Source organism: Glycine max, chromosome 3 (genome assembly GCF_000004515.6).
Source record: "Glycine max cultivar Williams 82 chromosome 3, Glycine_max_v4.0, whole genome shotgun sequence".
In the NCBI taxonomy this organism is placed as follows: Eukaryota; Viridiplantae; Streptophyta; class Magnoliopsida; order Fabales; family Fabaceae; genus Glycine; species Glycine max.
The window spans coordinates 43,280,899-43,301,317 of NC_016090.4; the positions used below are offsets into that span (position 1 = coordinate 43,280,899).

The 20,419-nt window shown below is 31.4% G+C and overlaps 3 protein-coding genes across 3 annotated transcripts; 2 read left to right on the forward strand and 1 right to left on the reverse strand.

Moving 5' to 3' along the window:
- The first annotated feature begins 4,060 nt into the window (after positions 1-4,060).
- Positions 4,061-7,830, forward strand: LOC100787716 (L10-interacting MYB domain-containing protein). Its single transcript, XM_003520698.5, has 5 exons — positions 4,061-4,209; positions 4,647-4,985; positions 5,068-5,158; positions 5,255-5,757; positions 7,039-7,830. The coding sequence occupies exons 2-5, from the start codon at positions 4,656-4,658 to the stop codon at positions 7,588-7,590; spliced, it is 1,476 nt and encodes a 491-aa protein (XP_003520746.1). The 5' UTR covers positions 4,061-4,209; positions 4,647-4,655; the 3' UTR covers positions 7,591-7,830.
- Positions 7,831-9,712: 1,882 nt separating this feature from the next.
- LOC100796524 (protein DEHYDRATION-INDUCED 19 homolog 3) lies at positions 9,713-13,363 on the reverse strand. Its single transcript, XM_003521533.3, has 5 exons — positions 12,858-13,363; positions 12,626-12,768; positions 11,177-11,254; positions 10,764-11,017; positions 9,713-10,057 (listed from the first exon to the last, which is right to left on the reverse strand). The coding sequence occupies exons 1-5, from the start codon at positions 12,931-12,933 to the stop codon at positions 9,952-9,954; spliced, it is 657 nt and encodes a 218-aa protein (XP_003521581.1). The 5' UTR covers positions 12,934-13,363; the 3' UTR covers positions 9,713-9,951.
- A 2,911-nt stretch (positions 13,364-16,274) lies between these two features.
- Positions 16,275-19,881, forward strand: LOC100797056 (syntaxin-43). Its single transcript, XM_003521534.5, has 8 exons — positions 16,275-16,681; positions 16,855-17,131; positions 18,026-18,115; positions 18,418-18,495; positions 18,792-18,869; positions 18,950-19,015; positions 19,088-19,168; positions 19,314-19,881. Exons 1-8 carry the CDS (start codon positions 16,497-16,499, stop codon positions 19,419-19,421), a joined length of 963 nt encoding a protein of 320 aa, XP_003521582.1. The 5' UTR covers positions 16,275-16,496; the 3' UTR covers positions 19,422-19,881.
- Positions 19,882-20,419: the final 538 nt, after the last annotated feature.

The following is a 20,419-nucleotide window of genomic DNA, read 5'->3' on the forward strand; positions in this document are numbered from 1 at the left end:
TTAGCCCATAGGTTTGAAATCTACCATAAGATTCATGAGAACCCTAGGACCTTCTCTTGCATCTCTGATCTAATCTTCTAGGAATCTTCTATCTAATGCCCTTGGGGGGTAGGATTGCATCACTGGTGATAAATTTTGTCAAACAATGATTGTCTTTAGACATTCCATTGTTCACATAGAAAACTATTTTTGTGATAAATTCTGTCAAATAATGATTGTCTTTAGACACTTTGTAATTCATATGAAAAACCAATCCTTATAATCACCACACATTTAACATCAAAGACATCTAATTATCCGATCAAATTGTGTGTTCCTTTGAGTTGAACACAATTTACAATAATAATTTCATATAACATTTATATAAATTCAATCAAATTAATCTACGGAACAAAGGTTACTTTGACAATATATTATTTTAATTGGTCCAACTAAAAATACCAAACAATTTAATTGAAATGAAAGGTTTTAAATTTACAAACTTTACACATAAGCGTGCAAAACCAAAAATTGTACTTACACGTTATTATTTAATGATCATATAATCAATAAACATTAGTGAAAAAAAAGTATTTCCAAAATAATTTTTGATTTCCCAAGGCATTATATATTATATATGATCGTAAAATATTAACTCCAAATTACCATAATAAAATTGCATCACAATTATATATATTTAACCCACCAGATTTGATGTAATTTTTTTTTAAAAAAAATATTGAATAATATCTCATTATTCCAAAATCTAAATGACCTTGGTGGTTGATTAAAAAAAATACAAACATGTTGATTGACAAACCACCTGCACTAGATACTGTGATATATATTAATATTGTATCCAAATCAATATTCCTTACATTGACCTTGTATTAGACATAAGCCATATATTTACTTAGTCAATAATAAAGAATCATTCATAATATATCATGTTTACAAATAACAAGTAAGTCATATAAAATATATATAACAAGACATGCAGATATCTCAAATAATAGATCCATGATAAGATACTCAACCTAACATTAATTCATAGTCTTTGGACAAAAAAAAGTTGTAATTGATACTCTCAAGATAAAAAATTGACAATTAGTTCTAACAAAAGATAGTATTTCTTTAGATTGACCATTATTCACATGAAAATATTTTATAATTGTCACATATTTATCATCATAGGTATGTTATTATTTGGACAAATTGTGTCTTCCTTTAAGTCAAATACAATTCGCATAGATAATCTCATTAATATCTGTGTAATTTTAATCAGATCAAATTTCACAATAGGAATTATTTTGACAATATATTATGTTAATCAATTTAATTAAAAAATTACTTGACATACAAATAAATGGGAAAAATTGGTAACTACTAAATTTGCACCCAATCATGATAGCAATAAATATAAAAATATTAATCACAACGAGTAAATACTGTATACTTGAATTATATTTAATGTTATAATTGATTTATACTTAAATTACGACAAACAAATATTGTATCTATAAATAATGTTATAATACTATATCGAATTTATTATAACATCACAAACTCATGTATCAATGAAGCCTAATTTTTTTGCCATGTGCATAACATCAAGCCAATGACATCCAAGGATTTCGAATGACACATTATATTTTAAATAGAAAAACTTGAATCATAACAATCAAACAATGAAAACTTGTCTTGATACCACTTGTTGGAATATTTTTAGTTTTTAATCTTTATTCTTTATGTGAAAGCTAAAAATTCATAAGTCTATAATCTAGGACAATCCACCAAAAGCCCTAGGATCTACAACATGTTTGATTATTGAAAATTATATAAAATACTTGGATATATAGTTAGTTATTGATCTAAGCGTTTTTCAACATTTGTTGTAAGATTTTTGTGACTATTCATCAAGATTACGAACAACAGTATTATAGTTCTTCCTCAACTAGAATCACTTTATTTTTTAATAAGATTTTTGTAACTCTTCATATGAAGAGAAAAATAAAACTATGTGTGATGATGCGATATATTGGAGATCATAACTTTTTTATAGCGTGCTAACTTAATTCTATTCATTTAAGTTCATATCATCTTATTTAGTTATGTAACGAGTTTACTTAATTCAATCACATAAAATAAACCTACTAATGATAAATAACTAATATAATTGTCTTATAATATTAACCCGTATTAATTATTGGAATAGAAAGTTTCAACAACAATTCAATGGTTGGATCAATAAAACTTACATTTTACATTAAGTTATAAAAATGATATTAAATTATCAAAGTTATATCAATATAAACTTTTGATATTCAACTACAGTTTGTAAAACTATTCATTCGATATTAAATTTTAAAAGCATAAAATGATATACTAGATGTCTAAATACTTGCTAGAAAAATGAAGTTTACCATTCATCGGTAAAGAGAAGAGTATTCAAATGTGTATGAGAGAAAATCCAAAAAAATAAATAATCTTTGAGGTTTATACAAACTACTAGTATTTTAACTTGTCCATTGCAAGAATAGATAAAAAGTAAAGCTCATTTTTTTTAAAATCTTGGGATTAATACAAAATTATCCATTTCTTTTGTGGAAGTAACAAATTTTCATCGAAAATTTTAAGCGCACACAAATTATATATTTTCTTCTAAATTAAGACTCACTTTTACCATATAAGAAATCATTTTATCTCATATTTATATTTTTTATTATGGATAAAAATATTTTAACTTTTATTCTTTTCCTTTCTCTTCGTTAATTTTTTTTTTCTATACTAATCTAGAAAAAGTAGATGGGATGCTATTTTTAGGTTAGAAACAAATTCAACGTTTATCTTTTTTTAAAAAAAGTACTTATTAAATAATAAATATTACTAAGCCCCCTTACTTTTTATTTAAAAATTGTTTTGCGTACTGCTCTTACCTTTTACCAACAAATAAAATATATACTATTAATTGAAATAAAGTTGTGGCACGAAAAAGCAACTTTATTTCAATTAAACATTTTATTTGACTTTTTTAAGAATAGTTTCCATAAATAATTTAACCTGAGTTTCACTGATTAGTATTTTTAGGATATTGATTAAAAAATTTAAATAAAAAATATTTATTATAAATATCAATAAAAAATAATAAAAATCATAAATAACATAATTTTTTATTTTATTATAATTTTTTAATTTTTTAATCAATGACCCAATAACACTTATTGATTTATCATTTTCTTTACAGTGACTATTTAATATTTAGGGTCAAACTAACGTGGTGTGCGAGGCAAATGTCATTATGTCAACGCTATCTTTCTTAAAGGCATTAAAAAGGAATGACATGTTTTGATGGCAGAAATTGGGAATTTTTGCTTCAAGACTGCGGATTGCGAGTTGCGACTTGTTGACAGATAAACTCGTCTTCACTGATTTTGTCAATAATATGATGTGATTTGTTTGACATTTTAACGCACACTCATTCGTCACCCCAGTATGTAGTGAGATAAAGGTGGGCAGATTTTTTCAGAAATCTAAATCAAAATATGATATTTGTTTGGATTTTTTTAGAAGAAAAAATGGATTGAATTTAAAAATAAAACTATATTTTTTTAAAAAAATCATTTAAATTTTTGTGAACCAACTGAAAAATTAACTTTAGGTTCAAAATTGATTTTAAAACTTATTGAGATTCATAATTGATTTTCAACTAGAATCCATTTATAATCTAATTTCATAATTGATTTAAAAAGCAGTTTTGAAGGTGGTTTTAGTTTTTCCTCATTTTTTTTCTTTCTAAAAACATTTTTTTAAAAATTGCTTTTAAAAATCCAATTATTTAATTAAAGTACTTTAACAACTTACACCTCCAATAATAGTTGAACAGTAATTATTTATATCCCTTATTTAAGTGATTTAGAATTTACATCTAGATTTCGAGTGAATTTTCCAATCAAGTTTTTCTTATTTTATTTTAATGAACGAACCCAAAATAAGGTGAGAAAAAGTCAAAAAACTAAACTTGAATTCAGTTAAAATGAATTTTTTCAAATTCCAATTAAAGTCGGGTTGGAGTTGAAGGGATAATATTGGAATTTACTCCTGATGTGTACAAACACTGACTGAGGGATAACCCTAATAAGGTTAGGGTAATCCTATTCCCATGACGCAGCAGATTGAACCTTGTCCTGGAAATCTTATCCCCAGCATAGCAAACGTCAAACTCCTACCAAGGTGCTGCTTTTGTTATCACCATTCTTAATCTTAATTCCAAGTTTCCAACAACTCTTAATAGTTACAAATCTTGGCACGAACTGGATTTGTGTTGTGTTGGAAGAATTTTGATAGACAATGTTCTCTCACTCTTCTTAAGATTCATCATTATATGTTTATTTCTTTTTCTTTTATCAGATTAGGATGACTCTTGTCTCTGCAACCAACTTCTGTTTCTGCTTTTGAACTTCCACTAATGTTGCCTTTTCTCACCACTAATCAATTGCTATTATTTTATTATCAACCATAATTACAATTATAACTGTACAAGAGCATATATCTTCATAAGAATACAAATGTTCATACCTTGACCAATGTATATGTGCACTACTTGCGATTCTGTTTCAACTATTCATGAACCTTGATAGTGACACACGCCATCTTGTGTTACATTGTAGATAAACAAAATGGGTATAGGCAATGATACTGAACGCCTCAGAACAATTTGGACACCTGAGATGGATCGATTTTTCATTAATCTTATGTTAGAGCAGGTTGCCCAGGGCCGTAAATTTGAGGATCATTTGTTTAGCAAAAGAGCTTGGAAGCATATGTCTTTAAAGTTCAATGCTAAGTTCAATTTTCAGTATGAAAAAGATGTTCTCAAGAACCGCCACAAAACGTTACGGAATTTGTACAGGGGCATTAAGAACCTTCTTGCCCAACCGGGGTTTAGCTGGGACGAAAAGCGAAATATGGTTATTGCTGATAATCATGTTTGGGATGAATATCTCACGGTATCAAAATTTGAAATTATTTTAAACTGTTTCAACCTTAACAAAAGGAGTTCAATAGTTTATCTTCTGCATAATAATGCAGGTAGATGCGAATGTGCGGTCATACAGAGTAAAAAGCATTCCCTATTTCGAAGATTTGTGTACTGTTTATGGACATGTGATGGAAGGAAAAGGTAGCTCTTCTTGTTAAACACTAATTTGTATATGTAATGCTTGATGCTTAGAAGGTCTAACTTATGTTTCAATATCTAATAAACATGAATTTCCAGGTGATACTGCACCAGAAGAATCATCTAATTCAGGCGAATATGGAGCAATTACACCCTTTCTATCTAAGGATGTCTGTGAGGATGATGATGAGCTTCTTTGTGATGTTAGGACTGATGAAGACTGTGGAATCTCTACCGTGGAAAATGCAACTGATGACTGTGAGCAAAGGGCAAAGAAAACAGCATCCTCTTCTGGTACCCGGACCCGGACTTATTGGCAGCCACCAATGGATCGTTACTTCATTAACTTGATGCTTGCCCATCTGCACAAAGGGAACCAATTTGATGGGGTCTTCAGCAAACAAGCATGGGTGGAAATGATTTCATCATTCAATAAAAAATTTGGCTTTGAGTATAGTTTGGAGATTCTTAAGAATAGGCACAAAACTCTGAGAAGGCAATACAATTTAATTAAAAGTCTCCTTCAGTTGCATGGCTTTGACTGGGATGAAACACGCCAGATGGTTATTGCCGATGATTGTTTCTGGCAAGATTATATAAAGGTGTGTATCAATTGAATCTCCTGGGAAATTAAACCTCTTTGAACGTCTACACTTAGAAGTATGAATTGGTTATATTTCCAATTAGAGTGTCTGTTTCCACCTGAGTTCCATTTGATAATGATTTATGGAATTTGGATTGAATGCTTCTAGAAAATGGTTTGCCAAGGACACAGGTGTTATTTTTTTATTCTTGGAAGTCATTTATTTTTCGTGAAAAAAATTGTTTCTACTCATTCTTTTTTATTTCCATGGTCTCTTGTAATGAATTTAGTAATAGGCTGTCAGCCTTCCCCTGCAAGTTAAAACAGCAAAAACTACATATTTCAAGGGTGTTCCTGGTAGTAGAGGTGTAAAACAGAGAGGTGTAGGAAGGTTCTAATTTTCATTTGGTGATCATTGCTTATGGAAGATGAACGATAGGATCAGTAAAAAAATTTCTTATTCTTCCTGCCAAGACTTTTTCCTTCTTCAGTGCTTTGTACAAGGTAAAATAGCATGGAATGAGAAAGTGAGATTAGGGCCATCTCTTGATTATTCTTAGAATTTGGGCTTAGGGCCTTACTTAACCCCACAAAAATAGCTTGTAAGGTGAGGATTACCCGAGCTTTATAAGGACGACGCTTATTATATCTTTACGTGATGTGAGATCTCAACTCACTGAGAAGCAACATCTTAGTGGCTTCACTTTACAATACTTTACTCAGCTATTTTGGTTTGCCCCTCTATAGGTAGCCCTTTTCGAGGCATTGGCAAGCAACTTTAATAGGCCACAATTAAAGCAGGCTACTGCAATCATAAGGTGGATTTCCAACAATTATAATGTGTCAAGAGAGTGATACACTTGTGCATGGGTGGAGGGAAAGGGGGGGGGGGGGATCAAATCTCTGTATTTAGTCCAACATTTTTGAATAAGTGTTTATTTCTGACAAACAAGAGATTTTTCAGATCCTAAAATGTTTTAATTTAATTACCGTAGTATCCTCATTGGCAAAGCTTTTGAGCAAACACAGGCTGAACAAGTTAATCACATATATAATTTCTATATTGTGTTTGAACTCTTTACATTGCATTTTCATTTAATTTTCTAGATTGAAAATGAAAACGAATGTTACTTGCTTCATTTCCTTTATTTCGTGTACTTAAAAAGGCATGCAATGATTTTATTTCCTAACCACCTTGCCATTTTCATCCTTATCAAGCATGCCCTTGGAAATTTCAATACTTATGATAGTTTAATCCTCTTGTTTTACAAGGTTTAAAACATTTGATGTGGTTATGCAGGTTCATCCTGATGCACGACAATATATGACCCGACCTTTGCCATACTATAAAGATTTGTGTGCCATATTTGATCCAAATTTTGACGAAAAAGAATCTCTGCTTCAAGATAAGCTTCAAAATGCAGTTGATTTTCAGACCGAGTGTCCTCAGACATCTAAAACTGGTCAGTCTCCAATTACACCCAATTCCAATGAAGAACAATTTAGCAGTGTCAATGAGTTAGCAAATATATGTCAGAAGCAAAAGCGTCAACTAGAGAAGGGTTCTAATTTTACTAGTCCTAAAAAATCAAGGAATGATGAACAAGGCATGGCTGTTGCTCTCTGTGAGATGGCAGCTGTAGTTTCAACTGTGTCTGCAAAAAAGATCGATACCTCAATATCAATAGAGAATGTCATAGAAGCAGTGCAAGCATTGCCTGATATGGATGATGAGCTGGTTTTGGATGCTTGCGATTTCTTGGAGGATGAAAGAAAAGCTAAAACATTTCTTGCATTGGATGCCAAGCTTAGGAAGAAATGGTTGATTAGGAAACTTCGCATACAGATGTAGCCTATGCCCACTTTCATTTTTCTTTAATTTCTTATTGGTTATTGGTTTTGATCCATATTATTTTAGAAAGATTAGCTGATTAGATTTATATGGGTGGGGGATTCTAAGCAGATTTGTGCAACTAATCATTCTGAGGATGGAATTAGTATTTTGGAAGGCACAGTAAACTTGTATATTCATCACGATGCTTGGCTAGTGACTGCACAAAATGCACATATAACAATACTCAGGTTAGGTGAATGGAAAGTGTTTAAGAAATTTGCATCCTGCAATTGATTGATAATCTGACATGAACTAGGTATTTATTGTAGTGAAGTAGGGATAAACCCAATTACAAAGATGATGATCACTCACAAAACAAGGAAGTAGGAAACAAGGATAAAGCACTGCAGAGCTTTGAGGGTCTGCGCCTCCATGCTCATGGGCCCCAAACCAAAACTCATTCAATGAAACACTCCCCTATCTTTCTCTTCCTATATCCTTGCTTACTGTTTCCTTTTTCTTCCTACCCTCCCTTCCTTGCTACATAAGCCAGGTTTATCAACCCAAATCCCTCTTATGCCCTTGCAACGCTACTCAATACTTTATTCTACGCATATGGACCCGTTATTTTATACTTCTGGAAATGTTATTTCTGCTTTTTTTTTATTACATTAGTTTTATACTCTCCTTTTTGGATAGTGATATTGGGAAAACGCATTCTAAGATGGTATTAACGTTTTGGGTACCGTTTCTTCTTGGGTAGGAAAAGCAATGTTACTGAGCCTTCATGCTCTCTAGTCTCTCAAAATAAACGTAAATGACAACCCGACTAAAGATAAAAATGAATATACAATTCTTCCTGTCAGTAACCTCACGAGTCACGACGCATATCAGCCAAGGGAAACAATCTTTTGCCACAAATTTCCTCATAAAATCCTCTTTTTACTAAATAAATTATGGATCATATTTTTTGGCTATTGCTATTTCCACTCCCCTTTATTGTTAACACACTTCCCTCTTGATTTTCGTTTTCAAAAATATCATACAAAATACACTCCCATTAAGTTTTCTTAATCCATATTTCGAAACCCTACATCCTCTTTCTGACTTCAATATCCCCCTTCCTTTTATTCTAACTCCCGTCATCAAAGTCACAACATGGCCGTGGATGAAGGCAAGGGTGAGGGGATTCTCCTTCTGGGACCAATTTATGTGGGATAATACCTCACTATTCATTGTCAGATGTGATTACTAACTTTCTGGGACCAATTTATGTGGGATAATACAAGGTCACGCTGTTTTATATGTCAGTCTTGAGGTGTAGATTTACGTTCAAATACCGGTGTAATATGTGAGTAATTATTGACATCATAAGACGTTAATAAAAGTAGCTTTATTGCTTGACTATGCTTTTCAATTGAGTTTGAATGCAAGAAATAGCACCAATTTTTGCATTGTTGCTGGAGCTTTTCTAGAAAAAAATTCACCTGGCTATGTGGGTTTAATGGTTTTTCTTTATTTGGGACAAAGTTGGACTATATACATGATTTGAGGAAGAAGGATTTTATTATAATCTATAAAGCAATTTATGGAATGCAACTAAAATTAATTCTGAGATGCTGACTTGTAGCAATTTCTAAATTGTAAAACTTATGGGGGTGTGTAAAGGGGAATGTATTTTTGGAATAAAAAAATTCAAGAGGGAAGTGTTAACAAGGGAGAGTAGAAATACAAATGTCTTTTTTTTTTTTTTTGTCGTAATTACGGATTTTATGATTCTATACCCACTTCAAAATTTTACACCAACTTATATTCAATAAAAAAAAGTGAAATTTCAGAAAATCCATTCGAACAATGCCTTGTGTGTGAAATGATCGAAAGAAGTTTGAAAAATCTATACAACCAGGACGCGTTGAGACATTCTTTTTACACTATAAAAATCGGAATAGCAATGAACATAATTGGAGTTAATATAGCCACTGTTGCTACACAGCACCTTACTTAATTATACGGGATGGGATAAGCAAATTGCACACATGCACATTATTAGCACGATTTTCACACAATCTAGTTATAGCCCATAGCAAGAGTAAGGCAGTAAGCTACTACTAGACTTACTAGTTAACAAAGAGACACAAAATCCTGAAAGAGAATATATAAAAATTAAAAACTATAAGAGTGCGTACGCAATTGATCTGAACTAATAAATAGCATTGTCTTGAATATATATTACATTTAATTCCTAAATGTAGATTAGTCAGAAACATTGATCCTATGACTATGAATCATTTTCAAGGTTGAAACTACTATTTTTCTCCTTTGTTTTTACCCATCGAATTGAAACTAGCAAGTAGCGACAGGTGTCCTTAATCGTCTCAATCAGAAGTCAGGATCAAGGATAGTAGACATCAAAAGTCCCTGTACAAATTTACTGTGCTGTGCTTTCTCTATTTGGTCTTTGTCAGATAAAGACGGTTGAACATCTCTGCAATAATGAAAAATATTAGGTAAATATATAAGAGAAAGATAAAAGTAGTTAGGTAAAATAAATATCTTATCTTAATAAATAGAATGTGAAACAAGTTCAAGTCAACAGGAAGATAATGAATGCCATATTAAAAGGTACAAGTAACGAAAATAACCAATTCTCCTAACGTTAAAAAAATGCAGTACAAACAAAAAAGACCAGTCTTATTTTGGTAATTGCATATGCAGCTAAGTTTTTGGCTCAAACCATCATTTGCCTCAATGTACCTATATAGACTATATGTAGGAAGATATGGTCCAGACAAAGAACAAACTTAAATTCCCCCCTGATTAAGTATATTATCAACACTACTGCAGAAGCTACAAAGTGAATTTCATTAATCTAAAAATTAGAAGAAAAAAATTCAAATCCAACTGTTTTAGAGGGATGCTTCGAATGATTTTAGATGAAGCGCCTGCTTTGAATATTTATAGATTATTGCTTCACAAACTGAAAGGTGGTCCGAGAAAATCAAGTTTTTGGCATTATTGATCATCTAATAGTAAGATTTATTGGTCTCAAAACTGATTTTTTCATCCACAAACTCTTCGAAGATGGGTCAAGCATGGGCATGATTAGTGATTTCTAAGATGATATTGGAAAATACATGAGGAGTGTGATATGACACATAGTTGACATAGTGAATAGTGATACTTCATCATACCTTTCTAACACATTATCATTTGAGTGTATTTCTTCAATGCTTACTTCACTTGAAGAATCTGGCTGCACATTTTCACATTCATCAACAGCAGATGGACCACATAAGAATGACAGCCATGGATCGCTTGCTGCCTTAGAGGTTGTGGGAGATAACCCAGTAGAAAAAGATTGCCAGTGTCCATCTCGTTCACCCTTACTTGAAAAGGAAAGAGCAGGGTAGGGTTCATCTTTGTAGCATTTTGATTTGAGGTGACTGTAATCTCCAGTAAAGGAAGTGCATAGTGGAATGAAAATGAAGGGCAAAGAACAGAAAAAAGACTCTGGTAAAGAGGAGACAAAAGCAGCAAACTGATGCTACTATTTATTTTGAATAAACAAAAACATTTCTATCAGACAGTAAACCAGAAAGGATATCTTAAGCAGGTTTCCATGTTGTGCGGCTATATGATGAACCATATTTGTCCCTATCCACAGGGTACAAACAGGACAAATCTGCATAGATAGTTGAGTGTAATTCAACAACCACAAGTATAAATAGTACTGCAAATTATAAGTAGAGAAATACATCAATTGTAAAAGAAAAGAGTATACACGCATCTGAATTTCAGGGCTATTGCAAGTAGCCATTATAACTTCTAAATCCACCAACTGAAGCCTCAACTTAGGAGGAATATTACAAGTTTACAACAGATCATTATATCCCCCGTTCTAACAAATTTTGTGAATGATGTGATAATCATGCAAAGTCTGTCTAATACACTTGTAACACCTCTAATAATCCGCTTTAAATATAAAAAATATTATAAAGCAATTAAACGTGTTGATATTTTTAAGTATGAACATTAAAGAAAATTCTCATGTATGAAAAGCACATTATTGTTCTCATGATTACCAGGTATTGTTTGACAGATCTGGTTTAATTTTCATAGTTTGAGGGTGGAGAGGGGTTGCATACGATTATGATGGATTTAAAAGTTCATGGTGGTTACTTGCAATCTCCCTAAAGTTCAACTGGTGTGCGTGCTTTTGCCTAATTTTATTTAAAATCAATCAACTAAAAAAGTAACAACATCAACTTTACATGGAAGCTCATTCTAGATGTGCTAAAGATCTAAATTAGATTCACATGGAGTAACCACATCAGGTTCTACAAGCTAAGATCTTGTCAGGAACCACATCTCATGGGGCTTCTGCATGGATGCAAGATATATAAAAATTCAATAAGAACATCATAACAAGGTTTCATTTTGCAAAATCACATCAGTGGTCAACCCCAAGTTAAGATAAACAAGATATTAATCGTGAAATAAAAGCAATAATGATTATTTTCAGAGGCAATAAAATGCAGAAATGCAAAGGTCAATTTGAAAAGCTGTCTTGATTTGTTAAAATCAAATTTAATGTCTGTTGTCTGCACTGATGATAAGGAAGATATTGACTCAAATTACAAGTATCATAACCATTGCTGAAGATTAATCACGAGGTATTCTTTTGTTTAGTAAAAAAGGTACTGTCTTTTTAGTCAAAATAGATGGTTTTTGTTGGATACCTACAATTTCAAATGCAATCACTAACACCTGCTTCTTTGTGAATGTTCTGTTCAAAACACGAGTTTTGTTCCTTGTAATATATTTTTTAAAAGGGGTAACATCAAATCTACAAATCAATTCAGAACTATAATGCTCACGATGGAACTGAAATATGTTTATCTGTATAAAACACCACCAACATGGATAAATTATAGCCAGGCAGCAATAAAGAAGCAACGGCGAGGTAAAGGGTACGGAAAAGGTTACTATGCAAAGCTAAAAAACAATACGAAAGGGAAATAAATTAAAGTGAGAGATAAATGAAAAAAAATACCCCAGACTTGGCTTCTATTGGATGGTCCAAGTCAACATGGCAACATAGCTCAAGAAGATCAAAATTCTCAGCGCAAAAAGGGCATGGATAAGCTGTCCTCAACTCCTCGTCCCCATTGACCTCATCAAGATCGATGAAGAGCTCTGCTTGAACGACCAAACAAAAAAAGTTAAACATTTATCCAAAACAAGACACCCCATGAAGGAAATGAAGTATGAGAATAAGGAATGACCGAAGTGTGACTTGAGCCTGGATTGGTAGCTTCTTGAGGGAGTGGAGAGGACAAAACTCAGAGTCTCGTCTTCCATTGACTTGAGCAAAGTACTGAGAAGAAAGGGGTGTTGTATTTTCAACTAGAGAACACGGCAAAGTTGTCTTTGGAATCGTGGTTGTTTTTCTTGTGGACGGTGGCGGGTGGGAGTGGTACGTGCGTGTGTACTATTTATAATGTTAATGTCAGACTCAGACATAGGACGAGGAAAATACCGGAGAGTTTCGGTTTCGGACTGTGCGTGGTTGTTGCGTTGGGGTTTGAGGGATACTTAGCATACACGAATTCTAGTTACTATACATTTACCAAAACACCCTCCATGGCCGTGCACCATCACCACAAATATATGGTCCTCCAGCTTCACGCACTTGAATGAATACTATGAAAAGGGACTGCTATTGGTCGTACAACTTTTGCTCTTGGCCAATATACTAAGGTGAACTTCCTAATTTGCTCCTTATTTAAAATTTTCTCACCCCTTCCTCTTCGCCAGCCGTGTGACACCCTCCACTTTCTCTTAAATACATAACAAAACCACTAAGTTATTTTCATAGCCCCGAAAATTATGTGACTAATCCTTAAGATATAAAAATTATTAAAGTAAATTTTATTTTTTTTAACAAAGTTTTTTCCTTACATATAATTAGAAAATCAAACCTTAATCAGTTTAAGAAATTTAACTATCTACCCTCTACGTTGAACCTTTTTCGTAATTAATTGAGTATAAATTACCATTTATAAAAATAATCAAATTAATTATTATTATAATTACCTTTATTAATCATAGTCAAATCAATTTATAATATTATTTTGATTACAACTAAAAAAACTAATTTGTGTCACATTCATTTAAATTTAAATAAAAATAAATAAATTTATGTAACAATTAATTTGATTATTATTAAAAAAAGATAATGTGTGTTATCATTAATATAATCCATATCAAAATTAATCCAAATAAAATGTGTAGTAAAAAATACATTTTGGCTGAATATTTTTATATATGATATGAAGAAATCACATTTCTATTATACAATATATTTTTAACCCCATGTACAATAGAATCACAATTATGCATCCCTTATGCAACTCTGTTACATTTCAAGAATAAATAATTTTAAAGTTTTAAGAAATGATAAGAGTTAATACAAAACTCATTAAGACCAATAACAACTCCGGTGTGGGAAAGTTCTAATCAGTATTACCAAAAACTAACTAAAAATTGAACACATGATATGTTAATACTAAGCTGGATTTGCATATTACTATTAATTTTATAAAATATGTTCATAACAAAAATTTTATTTTATTCGAATTATTGGATCGATGTTTTGGTTATTACAGTGTACCTATCTTAATTCAACAAAAAAAAAAAAAAAGAGCGTACCTATCCTAACTTCTCTCTATATATACCAGCTATTTTGATTTTATTTATCTTTTTAAATTTCTAATCTTTAAATAAAATATAGACTTAAATGTAATTTTGGTTTCCTTTATTTTTAAAATATGTAATTTTTCTCTCTTTATTTTAAAATATAAACATTTAATCCTTATATCTCTTAAATTTCACAATTTTAACTTTCTTATTTAAAAATAAAGATATTTAATCCTTCAAATAAAATATATAATTTTGATCATTTCATCAAATTTACAAATCAGTAAGAAATTTACTTGATCTAATCTAAATTTAGTAATATGATACAAGATAATTTATTTAATCTTGATCCTAATCAATGTTAAACTCTTACCTGTCTTTTCAATTCAATAAAAAAGCCAACATTTCATAAAGCCAACATTTCATATTTTATAAAAATAGAAAACTAAATGTGTCAAAGGGACTAAAATTGTATTGTAGATGTTAAATAACAAAAGATTAAATGTTTTTACCTTAAAATAGGAGGTTTCAAATTAGGAATTTTGAAAAAAAAATTGCATTTAAAAAATTCTCATCTATAATCAAATCATTTGTGTATTGTTTTTTTTATTTAATTAAACTCCCCTTCACCCATTGATATGATGAGTTACTTTGAAAAATAAAATTAAAGAACATTTTTCATGAGTTAGTAATTATCTCAATTTAATGCATGTTCAGGAATTATTTTTAAATTTTATTTAAAAATAATTAAACTTTGTTTTAAAATAGGCTAAATTAAATTCCAGATACTTACTACTATTATCTTTCCAGATTATACTCACTATTCATTTTGTGAGAAAATACATAGCTTGTAATAACATATGAAGTTATCAACTGTGTTATTTGGTATTATGGATTTTTTTTTTGGGTACAAAGACATTATGAATGCTCGAAAACAACTGTAGTTGGGAGAGAAAAAAAAGATTTTAGAAAGTAAATAAATAGCGGACCAAAAGCAACATTTTTTTTTTTTTCATAAGTCACCTTGCAAAAACAAATTCATAAAATTATTCATTTTCTTTTAAATAGCAAGATCATACTTTTATTTGTAAGATTAAGAGTAAATATTTAACTGATAAAACCAGATTGTTCAGAATCGAACTAACTCAAGTGTTAAATAAAAAAAAACACATAAAAATCGATAATCATTAGGTTTTTTTCTTTTTGATTTACAATTTGACACATAAAAATTAAATCAAATCAAATGATAAAAACTCTTAGAAATTCTTGTTGCAATTAGTATTTTGTTATTAATATCTATTTTTTAAGTTTTTATGGCGGCTAGTAAATATTATTATTATTATTTTATTATTTTTTACAGTTTAATTGTTGAAACTTAAAAATAAGTATTATGTATTGTTTTTATCTTTAAGTTGAAGGATTATTATTAAGTATTATTCAACTTAAAAATAATTATTTTATTTCATTCGTTAAAACTTTTGTTGTTTATTTATATTATTGATTGTTGAATTAGTTATTATTAAAGTTTTATATAATTGAATAACAAAGTTTTAAAACATTTTCTAATACTTAGTAGCATATTTTTTAAATTGTAAAAATCAAATTAAATCATAAAACATTTATTTAGTTTAATTAAAATTTCATAAATAATTTAAATTGAATCAAATTATAATTTTTTTCTAATAATTCAACCATATTTTTATAAATGCTGTTGAAGGTTATGCCACTAAATATGTTTTGGAATAAGCTAGTCATATATATATATATATATATATATATATATATATATATATATTCCAGCTAGTCTTATATTTTCATAAAAAAGAAAAGTCAAGCGACATAAATAAAACAAACTATGATAAGTAAAAAGAAGGTAGACATGTACCCGATGATTTGTAAAATAAGTTTATTTAGGCCAACCTCAACATAATCTAGTCTATGGAGTACGTGTATAAGGGTTAATTTATTATTTTTTTTGTTTATGAAAGTAATTTGTCACTGTTAAACATAGACGGAATTAGTAGTTGAAAGAGGTACTGAAAATGCAACTTAAAGAGTTCTAATCCGGAATTCGCGTGGAACATTCTTTCTTCTCGAGTAAGGTTTGGATGAGATTAATTTACAAATATGATTCTTAAGATTCCTAAACCCAAAAACTTGTACGATTCTGGGCGTTGGTAGTTTCCCAGGGAAAGAGAAAGAGTGGTTACCTGAAATTGAATTCAATGGCGACGAGAAATCGAACTCTAGAGTTCAGAAAACACAGAGACGCCGTGAAAAGCGTGCGCGCTCCTCTCTCCTCCTCAGCATCTAGTCCTGTCATCGAAATGGTTACAACTTCGCTTCTTCCTTCTAATCGATCCTCCTATGCTCCTCTAAGCACCCAGGAACATGCTCCATCCACTTCTAGGTTTTCCTTATCTCAATTCAATATTCCTTTCTGCGCTTTAATTTCATTTATATGCATAATAGCGATTGCCTAAGTGCCCTAAACTAACTTTTTGAACTTTGTTGGACTTGATGTTTAGTACCTTTAAAAATGTGAATTCTGAACTCAGCGCAATTGTCAATGTTTTGTGTTAGGGATGCGTTTACTGTGGGGTTGCCGCCATCTTGGGTGGATGATTCTGAAGAAATAGCTACAAATATACAACGTGCTAGGGTTAGAATTTCTGAGTTAACCAAAGCTCATGCGAAGGCTTTGATGCCTTCCTTTGGGGATGGCAAAGAGGATCAGCGTCATATTGAGACTCTCACCCAGGAAATTACTTCTCTCCTCAGAAAGTCTGAAGTGAGGCTCAAAAGACTTTCTGCCGCTGCTGGATCTTCTGAGGATTCTAATGTTAGAAAAAATGTTCAGGTAATTTTGTTATAAAAATGTTTTATACTATCAATATATCTTATGCTGTGCAAATTAATTTGTTTAGACTTTAACTTTTTTCAGTTGAGGTTGACTGTTTTTGACTTCTTGTTCTTAAGGTTGATATAGGTTCTTGCAAAATAATTTGTTCCAGTGCAAGATTGAAAGTAATAGGTAGGTTAGTGGAAATTCTTCAATCCAAATATCACTAACAAGCCTTATTGTTGAATTGTACCTTTAGCCTCCCCCATCCTTTTAAAGCCCAATCGCCTCTATTCTAATTTCTCCTTGTCTTTCATGTATTACTGAATGTAAGTTTATATCCTATCCTCATTTGGATTTTGTTGTTTAGGGGTGTGTTTGAGAGTTGGAAGGGAAAGGAATAGAAGGGAAAATGTAGGGTAAACCCTTATTTTTGTTTGGATGTTACTAATTCACAAGGCAAAAGAAATAGACGGATAGTTAAATTAAAAAGATTAGCAAATACAAATTTATTATCTCCCACCTGTATTCGTGAAGAAAAAAAATGTAAATTAACTTAATACTTTTTTGACCAACCTGTCCTCCAATTTAGGGGAACCCAGAAAACTAAGGGAGGGTTTATTAAAAATCCCCATTCCCTTCCTCCTTCTAGAATACCCCCAAACAAGAGAATGGCTAATCATAAGCCTTTCCCTTCCCTCTCTTTCCCTCTTATAATCCCTCATCCAAATATACCATTAGTTTCATTATAATGATTTTATGCCATTTCTTTTGAAAAGTGGTTTGTAAATAGACAAGAATTTACTTGCATCTTGGTTACTTGCTTCAAATTTTAGGCAATTTATGATATGCTATTTCTTGCTTTTATCTTGAGATTGGTATGACTGACTTTTTTGTATCTACTTTTGGCAGCGTTCCCATGCTACAGATCTTCAGAACCTGTCAATGGATCTCCGGCGAAAACAGTCAGCATATTTGAAACATTTGCAGCAGCAACAAGAGGTTGCAACTTTTCATGTGTAGCTAATTTTTCCCTTCCAAAATATTCCATATGCCTCCATTTTTGTTGGTCTGATTCTCTATTTTCTAACTCATCAATCTACTTTTCTAGACTCATCGTTTCTTGACTTTTTTTCCCTTCTATTTTTAACTCTCTTGGTATTCAAATGCTTGAACTTATGGTCATACTATCCTGATATCCAACCCACAAGTTTGTTGTGCGTGCAACAGTGGATCTACAGTTTTATTTTGTGTTATTATTTTTGTTGCTTCACTAATGTCTATATTTGGGTGTAATCATGCAGGGTTATGATGGGGTTGACTTGGAGATGAACTTTAATGGGAGCAAATTTGTATCCCATAATGATGAATTCAGTGATGTGGTATGCTTTTTTTGGCAACTAATTTCTCTGATTGGGCCATACTATTTGAAGAAACCTTATGCTGTGTGTTGAAATTATGGGGGATGTTGGTATTGAGGGAGGAAAAGGAGAGAATAAAACCTATTTACAGTGGTGGAATTTGTCTCTTAGGACAACTATTTCTATCCTTACAATGAAGCTGACAGTTTAAAAGGGGCATTAAATGCTATGAAATGTTTACTTACATTCTTTTTGTTCCTGGATGAAGTTTTATCCAGAGAAAGAGATAATGATATTTGGTATTTGATTAACTCCAGGGTTTTAGTGAAGAGCAAATGACCAAGCTAAAGAGAAGTGAGCAGTTCTCAGAGGAAAGGGAGAGAGAGATTGAACAGGCAATTTGAAGGCATTTTGGTTTTTGCTTGAACACAAATTACTTTCTGTACCTTGTCTGACTAACTGAAATTTGCTATAGGTTGTCAAATCAGTCCATGAACTTGCTCAAATCATGAAGGATCTCTCTGTCCTTGTGATAGACCAGGTGAATGCCCCACCCTTGTATAAGATAGATTTATAAAATGAAAGGTGACTAAGGAAGCTGGTATTCCTGCAGGGAACAATTGTGGATAGAATTGACTACAACATTCAGAGTGTTTCTACATCCGTTGAAGAGGGTCTTAAGCAGTTGCAAAAGGTTCTGTTTTCTCTCATGCTTCTTCTTACTTGCATAGAGACTTTGCTCAGTCTTTATGACTGCAAATTGGAGCACCTTTCTTGGAATTGTTTAGCTGTTGTTTAGCCTGTTATCATAATTTTAAACACGTACTTATGTACTACAGGCAGAGAGAATACAGAAAAAAGGAGGGATGGTTATGTGTGCATCAACGCTTGTTATAATGTGCTTTGTCATGCTAGTTCTCTTGATACTCAAGGAGATTCTCTTCTAGTCGTTACTGAGCACTTTACTGGCCGGCATCATGTTAATTCTTCCGTTCAATGATAATCATGATGCCGGTATCATTGGGGCACTATGATAATGCGTTTCAGGTTTGGGGATTTGTTTTTGAAGTGCCATGGGCTAAAATGATTGGCTCCTTATTGAGAGGCAAATTGGGGATGGCACTGGACAGCATCCCTTCGTGCTAACATTGCTATTAGTTTTAACAAATCCTGTAAGGAGGGATTTTCAGCAAGTTCATCTTCCAGTGGCCAATTTTTTTAGAAAAAAGGATAGTAGTACTAGATAGAAAACAATTTCGTGTTCAAAGATAGATCCTGTATATAAAGACGAAGCAGAAGGGCAACTTGTTGTACAATACATCCGAGAGTCATCAAACATGTTGATATTTTGTAAACTGTTTTTTTTTTTCCTGTTTAGCACTTCTCAATTCACATGCTTTACGCTCATTTTATACCGTTGTTTATAATCCGCTTGGAAAAAAAAATCAAAATTGTATAGTGATTTTTATTCAGCCTTATTTTTAGCTAGCATTGGTGAGGTTTATCTTTTATCAGAGGATTTTACTGCAACAAAATTTTGATTTTGTTCATGGTGCAGTTTTTGTCCTTCCACCCTTGGTCCCACGTGCTTTGCAAATAGATCTGACCATAATTATATATTGATTTCAAAATTTAACAAGTATTATATGTTGGTGAAATTCAAATGGAAATGCTATTTGTACAATAAATTTATAAAGAGAGAAAAATTGAGGAGACACACAAAGTATTGTATAAATTGTTACACAAATAGCAAAAACTCAGATTCAAAATTTATTTGAACTAGAAATTAAATGACGATGGAATATGGAAGGGATGATTGAAATTGTTTTCTATCTTATATATTTAATTAAAGACACTTTCTCATTTTCTATACAATTGAAGACATTCACCGGCCTATTAACCAGATGAGTCACTTTTTAATAGTTAAAAAAAATATTAATTTATG